The sequence below is a fragment of the Hyalella azteca genome, unplaced genomic scaffold (assembly GCF_000764305.2).
Source record: "Hyalella azteca isolate HAZT.00-mixed unplaced genomic scaffold, Hazt_2.0.2 contig4973, whole genome shotgun sequence".
Taxonomy (NCBI): Eukaryota; Metazoa; Arthropoda; class Malacostraca; order Amphipoda; family Hyalellidae; genus Hyalella; species Hyalella azteca.
In genome coordinates, this window is record NW_025935181.1 from 8176 (window position 1) to 20810 (window position 12635).

Genomic DNA, 12635 nt, shown 5'->3' on the forward strand with positions numbered 1-12635 from the left:
CTCGGGTGCATTCGCCAACTTCGAATCATGAGCCAAAATAAACAACTGCTGCTTACTTAGGTTATTAGGTTAGGTTAGGTTATTAATAACTGCTGCTTACGTACGATTATTGATGTATAATTAATAGACATGACAGCATGGTAGGACAACCAAAACCAATTTCTGTAAAATTTAAGTGGAAATTTATGAAAAGTTCTTCATGATTTTTATACTCTCCGAAGCACGCAATTCAAACGACGATAATGGTGGAAGCGTGACAGACTTCGGGTAAAATATTATTTCTTAAAAATGTTTTCGGTACAAATTTCTTCATTTTGACTTTGCACTACGGGATCACAACAACATAAAAAGTAAAATATCCTATAAATGCTGATATGATATTAATATTGTCCTTGAGCACTGTTTCGAACAGAAATTTTTATAATCCTTATGCTTTTACCTACTACATGGCTACTCCTTAACCTGGTATGAAAATGTGAATTCTACCAATTATTTTGCATTCATTTAATTTTAAAAAAGCGATTAATAATAGTTAATTACTTAATAAAATAATAATTTAGCGCTTTTTCTTTAGCGTGACTTTCAATACTCATTAAAATAGGAACTATGCCGATATCGCTCAAATATCACTATGTCGAAATTTCATTTCACTACGATATCACGCGATGGGATGTAGAACCCTTGGTATTATCAGAAAATCTTGTAAGGCAAAAGAAACCTTAACGAAGCAATTAATTTATATTAGTTATTTTTATATTATTTTAGTTGTCTACGGTAAAAGAACCTTGCCTGGCTGGAAATAACCTTAGTAAAATTGTAAAAAGTGTCTAAAAAACATTTTTCGCACCTCTAGCCCTAATTCTAACTCTAACATAACGAAATTTTTAATTTTGGCAATTTAATGCCGGGCCATGCAAGTCCCAGTCTAAAAGAGTATGAAAATATTGTAACTGACTTTTCTGCCATCATTCACGCACCTAGTCAGCTTTCGAGTATAGCAATTAACGAAAATAAGGATTATAAATCAGTGGCTTTATCTGTTTTATTTTCAGCGCATATGCAGGTCAAATTACTGCTGGCTATTAGCAATTTTGATGACAACCATGGCGATCTTCTTGGCAACAAATCACAAAGAGAGTTTCGCCATCCAATTTCCATTTGACTAGAAGAAGCGCTTTAAATTTACAGCATACTTTTTTCTCCAAAACACATGCACGGTATTTTCTTTGCATATGATGTCATCAGCTGCGTGCGTGTAAGGGCCAATCATGCGGCATGTATCAAATTTATACCCTAACAAAATTCGTGGACCGCCTAGGCTTTGGCCGAATAGGCAGTACACTCGCCGCAAAGTTATTCTGGGTCTACTTGGCCACCCCATCGAAATCAGTTTCAGGTCAGAATCTCCTATCCGACTTTATAGTCGCCGGAGAGTATGACAAGGGTTGGCCGAGCCTCGTCATACCGAACTAGGTAACTGCCCAGAGGCTGCTCTTCGAACCCTGAGCCGAAGCGGACATAGAATATCTTATTTACGTGCGGGCCGAGTCCTAGGCGGCCCTAATGCAGGGCCGCGCACGCCTCTAAATTTTATTATGGTACTCTTCCGTTTTTGCGCCCAACGATGACTGAATCCGCTAGCACTGTCTACAGTCACAGATAAATTGTTAACACCGGGAACAAGGTGCCAAATTATTATTCAAAAACTATTATGCTGGCGATAATGGAAGAAATCAACTAGGAAGCCTTTGATCCCTTGGAGTACGTCAAATGCTTTAACAAAATCGAGGTACAATGAATCCACTGGCTCCCTTTCGTCCAGAAAGCGAGTCCAATCGTTCAACTTAGGCAATAAAACCATGGTGACAGTCTGATAGAAGATGGTGAACAGTCAAGTGATCGATTATCCTATCCTTCACAACAGGTTCCATTATCTTACAAACAACACTTGTCAGACTGACAAGGTGATAGTTACCAGAGCTACTTTTGTCACCTTTTTTGAACAATGGTGTTACTAGAGCTTCTTTCCAATCGGACGGCAAAGTTCCTTCGTTCAAGGTTTTTCGGAAGAATACTGTCAATGGGCCGGCCAGAACGGTTGCTAATTCTTTGAGCAATCTGGGATGGAAGCCGTCTGGTCCACAGGACTTGTTGGGATTTATAAACGTACGAGGAAGGTGGACTCGGAAACGTTTTCTAGGAATAGAATTTAATTAATTTTTGAGTTTACTCACCGCTTCAAGCAGCTGCTTTATTTCATCTGCCACAGGAAACAAGTCCTTATTTTTGGCGTATTGATTCTCTCTAACGTAGACTGCAATAGCTTCTTCCTTCGATGCAAAATGATGGTCCAATAAAGTGAAAGCAGCATCATTTTTTCCTTCGAGGAGGATAATTGAATCCATAGCTTTCTTGTAAGCTGCAAGAGCAATCTTGCAAGCCCCTTCACTGCAGACGCGTGACATCAGCTGAAATTGAATAAGTGGGTCAAAGATTTACTATTAAATGAATGCCATAGTTTATCAGGTTCCTGCCTGAATTGTGACCATTAAACATCTCAAATTGCCATGTCTACCGAGAAAAAAATTACATGAACTGCTTGTCTTTATTCCACTTGTCAAAAAGTCGGCTAATGAATAAACAAATTGAAAGTCTATTTCATCTTCCATGATACATAGAGGGAACCTGGAAAATACATCATTTGATGAAGATCATATTCATCCGTGATATGGTAAGCGCTCCCAAAAAATAAAATAAATGATAAACACCGTATTGCTATTTCCCAAGCATCAACACCTCAACCAAATTGACTGGCTCAATAAGATTCTTCTCCTGAAAGGCCGCCATGTAGGTCTTGATGAGTTCCACCACTTCTTCACCGGTGGCGGGTTGTCCCCGCCGCACCGCTGAGCGCTTCAGCACGAGGTTCTCAGGCGCCAGCAGGCGAGGCACCAGCAGCTGCAGGTGCTCCACGAATCGCTCATCCAATTCTGTTCGTTAATTATCCTATCAATAAGTAATAGACACTTTCATTGACTGCCAGATTAACTTCATCGATATCAAGCATTTATTTGTTCGAATGAATTATAGAAGCTACAATGTTTTGGAGCACAAAGCCAACTCTAACTTCAGGAGTATAAGAGATGACTGATAAAGGTATCTTATATTAAGTACATGATTCTAATGTTCATTGGACTCTATTTATAAAACCGTTTACATTAATGGTACATTCCAGTTACACCAAATAAGTTAATGTTAAATTTTGTTATGTCTCTTCCTCTTGAACTCAAGTCAATATTTAGTTAGCGTTATTATGAAGCCTTCATGTGTTTGCCTTTGTTAGGAATGAATAATTTCCGATTGGTGCTAACAATGAAGACAGGCGAACAAATGATCTTCTAACGATACACCATTTGAATGATTAATTGAGGGTACAAGTAATTATAAACGTTAACTCGTTTCCAAGCTTTAGTCTGGAGTGATGCTCACGATTACGTCGACCATCGAAGCTACTGTCTTTGATTTTGAGGCCGATGTGCGGCATGAGGTAGCATTCCAGTTCCTCGAAACTCTGGCGGAGGCCATCTCTCAACCTCTGGGGCGCAGAATTCTGCCCTTGCTTCACCTGACGTTTAGAAATAGCAGTTTATATCAGCTACACTATATAGTCATTAAGTGGACATGATAGAACAAATTAATTCTTTTGAAAACAAATTTTTCGAAAGGCCATGGATCGACATCTTTTTAGTGTTGCGACGAAAAACCAATGAGCTTTAGAGAAATTTAGTATTAAAAATGAGTTTTATATCAAAAATGATATAGAAGTCATTCAACTATTACTTTTGGGTCATTCAACTTGTATGTACGATAGGAATTCGTTTTCGAACGGTTTTCATGATTATTCGTCGGTCATGTTTTCGTCAACTAATTTTGTAAAGATCGGAAAATCTTGTAGTCTTTATCTTAAAAGGTCTTGAAGTAGATCGTCCATAGGTTTATAATAATAATATTTATGATAATTATATTTGTAATAATAATAATGTTTATAATAATTAATCCTTGATTGCGACTAGTAATGTTGTGATCAACTTACTTCTAGTTTTTTTTCCAGCACCCGTTGACCGTCCTCGTGGCCGTACGGGTGTTCCTGAGCAAAACTCCAGTCGCGCACCAAAAACAACAACTTCTGTAGTAGAAAAATGTCGAAAATGTACATTTAATTCAATTACTTCAACATAGTGAACAACTGAACATATATTATTTTTGTGCTTCTGTCTCTGCTCTTCACCATTGTGCAAGTGAAACATCCCCTGTAAGCCTTACTTTCCCTCTCTAACCAGCCTCATGCCTCCTCTTATAGGGCGCCCCACGCCTTGAGTCGGACGAACTAATTCCCGATGTCTATAGGAGCACCAACCATCACATCATCGGTAATTTTTCATCACGTCACCCTCCTTCATACTGGCCATCATCCAGACCACCTCATTAATAAAGAATCTCACTTGAACGTTGATGACTTCAAACCAATAAAATTAAACTAAAAAAAATAAGAAACGGTGATTGATTGATTTAATCTAAATAAATATATATAAAATGGAATAAAAGCTATCGCTGCGGAATAAAAGTTATCGCTTCCATCAAATAATAAGTAATTACATCCAAGACATTACACGTATCCTACGAACCTGGAATGCTCGCGAGCCCTGGTCATTCTGCTGGGCCAGGGCCCCGTACGCGCTGAACGACTGTAGGTGCATGAGGTCACTCTCCTCGATGTTGTGCATGATGTTATACACCGTCACGGAGGAGGCCAGCAAAGTTAGGGCAAATATAAACGTGGAATCCTGAAGAAAATAACAGACTTCAATAAGCTATAATGTTCACCTTTTCAGTTGAAGTTTATGCCAGCTGCCAGTTTACCTTTTCCTGTCACTAAAAATAAATTTGTCCCAAGTTTTCTCTAATGATCAAATGAAAATAGAATTTTTGATAACCTAAAATTAATTAAATGCAAATGAATGAATTAAGTGCGAAATTAAATGTTTGAAAATACGTGAACAGTAATCTTATAAATAAGCAAAGTTACCGCACGAATTTATTCCTAAGAATTTTTCAAATTTTAAAGTGCATATCACTTCAGACATTGTCGATGCTAATTGAACAAATGATTGAATAGATAAAACTTTCATTAACCCCAGACATAAAAATATGATCTTTTGACAAAATCCATTTAATGGCAAGAAAGCTTTAATAAAAGTGTTGAATGAAAACGATAATAATAGAAGCAATTCCATGTACATAAATATAAACTGTGTGTTCCGCTGTCTCATCTATTAAACCCTTTTCAAGTCTCAGCTTCGGAGCCTTTTTAAAATTACATAAATACGAACTTGTAATGATGTCACATTAACATAGTAGGATATGACGTAAGACATGTCACAAATCCATAATACCCTAATATAAATAATAATAGTCATAGTCACCAATAAAACTGCCAAGAAATCGACACAAATGATTATCAGGAAATAATCATACAAAATACTAAGACGTACATTGTGGTTGACCACAGGGTCATGAGAAGGTACAAGGCTTGGATAAATTGAAGATGATGTATGAGTTTACTAAGAAAATCAAATACTGTATAGACGTACGTAATCTAAATTTTACTATAACACTGTAATACACGACGTTCCATTACAACATTTTATCCTTACTTTTATATATTCTTACTTACTTTGTTTATATTCTTTGTTTCTTCTTGTCACTGTTCGATTTGTTTGCTCAAATAGTCTTCTAAATTTGTTCAGAAATTAAGTGTCATTGCGCTTGTTGTAGCTGATTTTTTGTGTCAGACATTTATTAAAAGATTCCGATGTCATGGAATTTACCTAGCAAACATTAGAATCTATCTAGCTAACATTCATCTAGCTAACACTTAATTACGGAGACTCCTCTCAATAAGAGCTGCCCAAATAATCAGTTAAGTTCCAATTTATTCCTAATACTCTCATATTTATTACTGATCATGAGTTAAACAAATACTGTATACTGAGGTCCTTCAAATTGATATCAAGACACACACTATCTACTATTTTTGGTTGAAGTTCATGATACCCATTTAGAGACCACAGTAGTAATGGGTTAAAACCGCCATTAACAATCGTTTTATTTCATTTACCATTGTTTTTTTTGTTAAAATTAAATTGATCATAATGATGCAGGCACCACTGAGACTGCTTGGGAGGACTGCAGGCACACCGACATCACATTTCAAAATCTCATGGTGAAAAACGCATATATATTTTTTTTTTGCAGAAAAGCTATCAAAAGTCTCATTTTAGCTTTTGCACTTTCTTGTTATACTTAACATTTTTTCGCATTATCATTACTGAATTTCAATTGTACGAGTCACACAGACAGTACTGCAGATATTGTCACCAATGTAAATAACGAAGACATTAAGTCATGTTAATATTCTGTGCTTTTACCTTTAAATTGCCAAACTTTACGTTCTTTACGTAGCAGAAGACTCGAGGAAACGCATCATAAACATTTAAATCCATATTATTTAATGCTTCAAAAGAAAAGCTGAACTTATTTTAGGAATTGAAAATTTATAGGCAGGTGCATTAAGGCGCGCATATAGTCATGGAAAGTTGCTTGACTTGATGAGAGTTAGTTGAGATTTGATTCTACATCACTGAACCTTTTCCTTGACTTTTTTCACAGATTCTGAAGGCATACCTGCGGTGTATCGGTGTCGAAGGTGCCCTGTGTGTCCATAAGTATCACTGCCACCTAAAACCAATAATAAAAGTGTCAAGAAGAATAACGGCATCGAGATGAGAGATTTTGAGAGCATAAATTAATCAAAGAAAAGAGAAATATGGACAATAAGATAAGACAAGAAAGAGGAAGCCACAATATCGTTGATTATTTATACCATTTTATTTATTTATTCACAAAGGAGCACACGCTAAAATGACATAAAAGAAACGTAAAATAAAATAGCAAGACTTCCAAGTGAATGCTCATATAAGCTAAAAAAACCTTCGTAGGCAACACAGTAGGTATAAAACTCTATTCTGGTGATAAGATGACGCTGAGAACAAATAAGGAATAAATTTCTAAAATAAGGAAACATATTGACAATAGCCTTAAGAAAACTGATAACCGCATGTCATAATAATACAGCATAAAAGGGGCAATATCAACATTACACTGAGTAAACAGGGTACAACAAAAAACATCTGCCAAAATGTTAAAAACTTGCATGACGGTCGAAATCAAATTAATACCGGTTATAAGGATAAAATCATGGAATTTTTTTTCTACATTTTGGAGCAATCTTGTTTGAACTCATCTGGCATTTTATTAAAATATTTCACACAATTAAAAACGGTACCGCTCTTTTCTATTTCTAAGCGAACCGGTGGTAAGGAAAATCGAACGCCCCTGGAGTTATGGGAAAGTTGGGGAACTAGAAAATAGATTTAAAAAGACGTTCATCATGGAAAAGTGCTCTATTCGTGAATTTTAAAAGTTAAAATCTGAACATATCGTCAAGTTTTAAGATTTTCGACTGCCTGTATAATTCGCTGGTGCATGTCAAAGGAATATTATTATCATCATACCTAACCCTAATTATAGAACGCAACGATTTATCAAGTAATGTTGTTGAATTCTTGGTTCTCAAATGCTCTTCTCATGTGTATTTCGTTCGCCTGATGCATGCGTGTCACTGACATTTTACTTTAGTTCGGTTATAAAAGCATATCTAGTTTAGCGGTTAATGCATTTATAAGCGGTTAATGTGTTTATTGAAGGAGATCTTGTTATCGAGGATTAAACCAAGACACCTGAATTCATCTACCCATTGTAAAATTGTCCCATTGAAAGTAATGTCACATAAAACGGGTCTAGGAGTAAAAAGCATCAACTTGGTCTTGTCTGTATGTGCCACTAGCTTGTTTGCTAGAAGCCATCTTGATAGATTCAATGACAGCTCTGATATATTGTCACACGCTTCGTCATACGAGTTTCTCGAGACATAGAACACGGCGTAGTTCACATTAAAAAGCTTGTAGTTCACATCAAAAGATGAGGCGATATCATTAATAAAAATATTAAAGAATAAAGGCCCAAGTGTATATATTGCCCAAGTATATTGATGGGCCTTATATAAGGGGGAATTGAACTCATTCAATGCGACGAACTGCACTCGGCTCGTGACGTAAGACTGAATAAGTGAGAGGAAGGTCCCCCTAACTCCATAACGGGAAGCTTACCCAATAGAACTTGGTGATTCACACAATCAAATTTGCAAATTTGATTGTGTGTGAATCACCATCTGGACCTACAAAAGGCCTTAAGGCCTTCTGTAGCTCCAGAAAAAGCGCAACACAGTAGTTTTTAGAATATTACGTCTTGAGAAGGTCTAGAACTAAATAAAATATATTGCCCTAGTTGTGTTAGTACCCTTACGGAAACCAAACTGATCATTAGATATTATTGAAAATTGTTGAAAAAATTTGTTAATCTTGAATGGAGAATTTTTGAAAAATCTTATTAAGAAATGGCAAAGTGCCATTTCGTACGAATCTAAATTGTATCGTATTGGGCGATAATTACAGATTGTTAGGGTCACAGGATTTAAAAATAGGTATAACGCGAGCACGTTTCAGTGACTCGGGATACACACTACAGGACATAAATAGGTTAAAAATATGAGCCAAAACTGGCGCTACGTGTCAGCTATAAGTTACAGCATTTTCGACTGAATTTCATCAACAGAATAGGCTTGCCCCTGCACAACCGTAAAAATTTCTTAATTTCAAGTTTAGAAGTAGGGAAAAGGAAGCAGGACGACTCACAAAAAGGAATTTCATGCGTCACATCAGTGTTAACAGGAATTAAAATTTTAGTGATTCATTAGCACCCAAGATAAAATAATTGTTAAATTCAATTGCTGCCTCGCTACCAGAAATTAGCATGTTATTTTTTAACAATTCAATTCTTTTGTTAGCAACATTTTTTACAAGTAAGGTGTTAACAATTTTCCAGAGAACTTTTGAGTCATTCGACTTTGGCTTGATTTTGGCTGTGTAGAATTGTTTCTTAACTGTTGTTTAGAATTATGCCAGAAGAATTATACCAGAGAGGAAAAGCTTTAGAAGTTTATGCTTCTTCTTAGTGGCAGACCTAATTTCAGCAAACACCCAAGGAGACTTATGTTTTCTTGCGGAAACAAACATTGTGAGAATTGATTCGACATACATTTTGGAAAGTTCCGATAAAAAAAAAGAGTTCATTGCTTAGTTAGGTTAGTTAATACTTGATAGAAATGCCGATGGGAAGAGTCTCATATTCTCCGTGAACTTTAGAATATTGACATTGTTCATTACGCGAATTTTTTTTAGAGGCGAAACACACGGAAGCGCCATTTCAAAGTAAAAGAACGTCACCAAGTGTTTATCGCGACAAGTCACAATCAATTACAGCTGATTCGGGATTGATCCAAATGAAAAGTTACACCAAATGTGGTCGAGTAACGAGTACGCGCTTAGAGGATTTTGGGGAGAGATTCTGGTTGGTTTGGTTATGACTGGATAAAAATTACTGCCCAGAATGTCATGGATAAAACAGTTCGTTGAGCATAAATTGATAAGGTTGTATAGATTTATATTAAAGTTCCACAAAGAAATGCTTTACTAGTTTCTCTAATTTTTGAGAGAACCTCGGCTGTGAATAGTTCATTGAAGGTTCGTACGCTGTTAGAGGGAGGTCTGTAAACGCAAAATATAGAAAGCCCAAATACAGGCAGGCTGACACTAAGACTCAGGAGTTCATACTCATTTTTTACCCAAGTGAAATCGTTATCAACTCTCGCGCTGAACTTGTCGTCTATGTAAGCAGTTATACCTCCCCCACTAGAGTTACGATAAATACTAGTCATAGAATAACCAGGTATATTAAACAATTGAAATTGAATGATGGCCTCCTGAGAATATGGTAAGTATTATATGCAACAGATTTACGCAAATCGTTTACCGAGTTTGAAATGTTTTGAGTGAAGAAAGCATATTAACGTCATTTCCCATTATGTAACAACATTATGTATTTGAGCTGATCTACAAATTTCATAAAAAAACTTCACTCGCAACTTCCCGGGTTATATTTCTTCTCGAATGTTCAGCAAGCTGTTCGTCAGTTTGTTTTCTTCTCGCTCGCCTTATCATGTAATCCTAAATTAATCGACTAAATGTGGGACTGGGAAAAATTTTGTAGAGAATGGCCTAATTATTTACGATAATAATATATTTTATAAAATTCAAATTTTTAGATTCTGTAAGCGCCGGCGCGAAACGCGTTTCGAACATTCCGCGACTTTCGTTGAGACTTATAAAGTATCAAGTAAAAAAGGCTAGAGCCTATAGGCTGGGTCTTCGCGTGAAGCAGCTCGCGTGATATGTAAGTTCTTAACCTAGTTGAAACATCATATAGTCATTTAAATTTATTATCTGTTATTTTTATGGCACTGTGAAAGTTTAGGTCGCAATTGCAACTTAGGATTGCGAATTTCACTCACTGCCGGCCATAGACGGTATTTGCCAGTGCATTCGTCGATCTGGACGTTTACTCTCGCGTCATTTGGCATTTTTCATTTTGTTTTACTTACTTCTTCTCCCGTCCGTTTGGTGAAGAAAAAAGGCTTGCTCCAGATTTCAATTCCGGTGGTTTGCCCCTTCATGCTGCCGCTCCAGACGAAGCCTTCGAGTGGTTGCGAGAGATCACCAAGCCAGTTTGGTGAGCCCTGAGCAAGTAAAAATTTATATTAACTCTAGTTCAACCTCGAAGTTCTAAAGACTTATATATTGACTTGCCTAGAAAAGGAGGCCATTCAGTTCAACTTATGTTCATCACCTGATGAAGTGTAAAATTTAGTGTTATCTCTCGGATTCAAGCTGAAATAATTTACAGGGTAGCCCGTGATGAAATTGTCCTATCCGTTACCAATTCTGATTTGAGAAAGTTACCTGTACGACGAGAAAAAAATATCATGACTGTAAATAAAGGAAAGACAATGGAAAATCATCCTGAACGACATTTTTCCTTTTTTTCTATGTTTATATAGTTCCGCTATGTCATTGTCTTCTAAGAATGGCTTGTTTGTTTCGGTTGACTGGTTGCCAGTTTTTAATCCGAAAAATCCCGTTCAACTTTCCTTCAAGTCCCTCTCAGGCGATGTCCAAGACATTCATCATGAGGTCCCCGAAAATCATTCGAGCCTCTCCATATTGATAGTCTCTATCACGCAATTTTCTTGTAGCGATCTCTTCAGTAGCCATGTTAACATGAGCTACTTCATTTCGGCTTTTAGATTCAAACGACTCTTTGATTTTTTTTTCTTGGAGCCTCGCACCAGTAAACTTGCGAACAAAGTCTCTTTAAACTTTAGGATGGTTTCGGTGGTGCATTTATTGCGTTAATCCATTGCCTAATCGACGTATTGGGTATTGTCTTCATAACGAATTTTCGTTTTTTATTTTCCAACGGTAACGGTTTTTCCTAACATCTCTAGCCGGTTTTCAAATATCTTTCCAAGACCCTAAGAAAGATCGTGTAAGAGGATGGATTCCGTTGTTTGCAACTCAAATTTTTCGTATGCATGAACGTTCGTTAGTAAAAGTTACATTGTTCCTGCAATTACGAGCTTCAATGTGTGTCAATGGTAAGTTCGAGCTTGTGTGTGTGTCAATATCAGTTCGAACTTAAATTTTGGTTTTATTTTGAGTGAACTCTACGAAATCCTTTAAACCGCGGAAAGTATTTAAAATACTCACTTTATTGATGCAGTACTTCACTAGGAAGTTGAGTAGGAAGCTCTTGCCCTTCCTATAGGCGCCCGCCACGGCCACCACGCAGATGGGTTTGTCGCCCACTTCAGGACTCAGCAGGACGCCCCGCAGGGCGGCTTCATCCAGCTCGAATTTTCGAGTCTCATGGTTCCGAACAACGATAGGCACAGGACGGCCGTCCATTTTCTTACCAGTGCAACCTAATCCAACAAGAAGACGGATATCATCATCAGCAATGTACCTCATGAACTATTAAGAACATCTCGTTTACCTCAAAATAACCTATAATATATAGCCTGTCCACGGCTCCATTAGCAGTGACTGATACCTGTTCTTATTAAGATATTACTTTTGTTCTGTTCCAACAATACTATTAAACACTTTCTAACAAGGCTGGTGTGATGTTACGAGAAAATGCTGCCAAAAAAGTAACAAGCCCAATATAATTTGAATAAATAAAAACGATTTAATTATTGTGAATTTGAACGAGTGACAAATTTAGTATTCATGATCAGATTGTTTCTCTTTTATAGAAGCTTGCATTATTTACGAATGCGAGTTATTATGATTGAATTGGCACTCTATAACATCTCATATGAAGTAAGTCTATCCAACTAAGTCACATAAGGAAAGCGATGGTTTAACCTAATTTCACTGTATATTGAATGAAAATTTTTTTCTCCTTTAAATCATACTGTGCATCCGTAGAATATTCAAGTCATCTAAAGTTGTACGTTACTAGCGGATCCTACGTCTGAATTTCACAGCGGATTTGGC

At 36.7% G+C, this 12635-nt stretch overlaps 1 protein-coding gene across 1 annotated transcript; it reads right to left on the reverse strand.

Moving 5' to 3' along the window:
• Positions 1-2815: 2815 nt before the first annotated feature.
• Positions 2816-12041, reverse strand: LOC108674861 (atlastin-2-like). Its single transcript, XM_047880214.1, has 8 exons — positions 11844-12041; positions 10679-10813; positions 6745-6798; positions 4686-4844; positions 4094-4186; positions 3490-3625; positions 2880-2990; positions 2816-2832 (listed from the first exon to the last, which is right to left on the reverse strand). Exons 1-8 carry the CDS (start codon positions 12039-12041, stop codon positions 2816-2818), a joined length of 903 nt encoding a protein of 300 aa, XP_047736170.1.
• Positions 12042-12635: the final 594 nt, after the last annotated feature.

Coding starts and splice junctions, on each gene's coding strand:
- LOC108674861 (XM_047880214.1), bottom strand. CDS start 12,041: ATGGACGGCCGTCCTGTGCCTATCGTTGTTCGGAACCATGAGACTCGA. Junction 4,845..6,744: donor TCGACACCGATACACCGCAG/GTATGCCTTCAG, acceptor TATTTTCTTCAG/GATTCCACGTTTATATTTGC. Junction 3,626..4,093: donor TGCTGGAAAAAAAACTAGAA/GTAAGTTGATCA, acceptor TCTAAACGTCAG/GTGAAGCAAGGGCAGAATTC.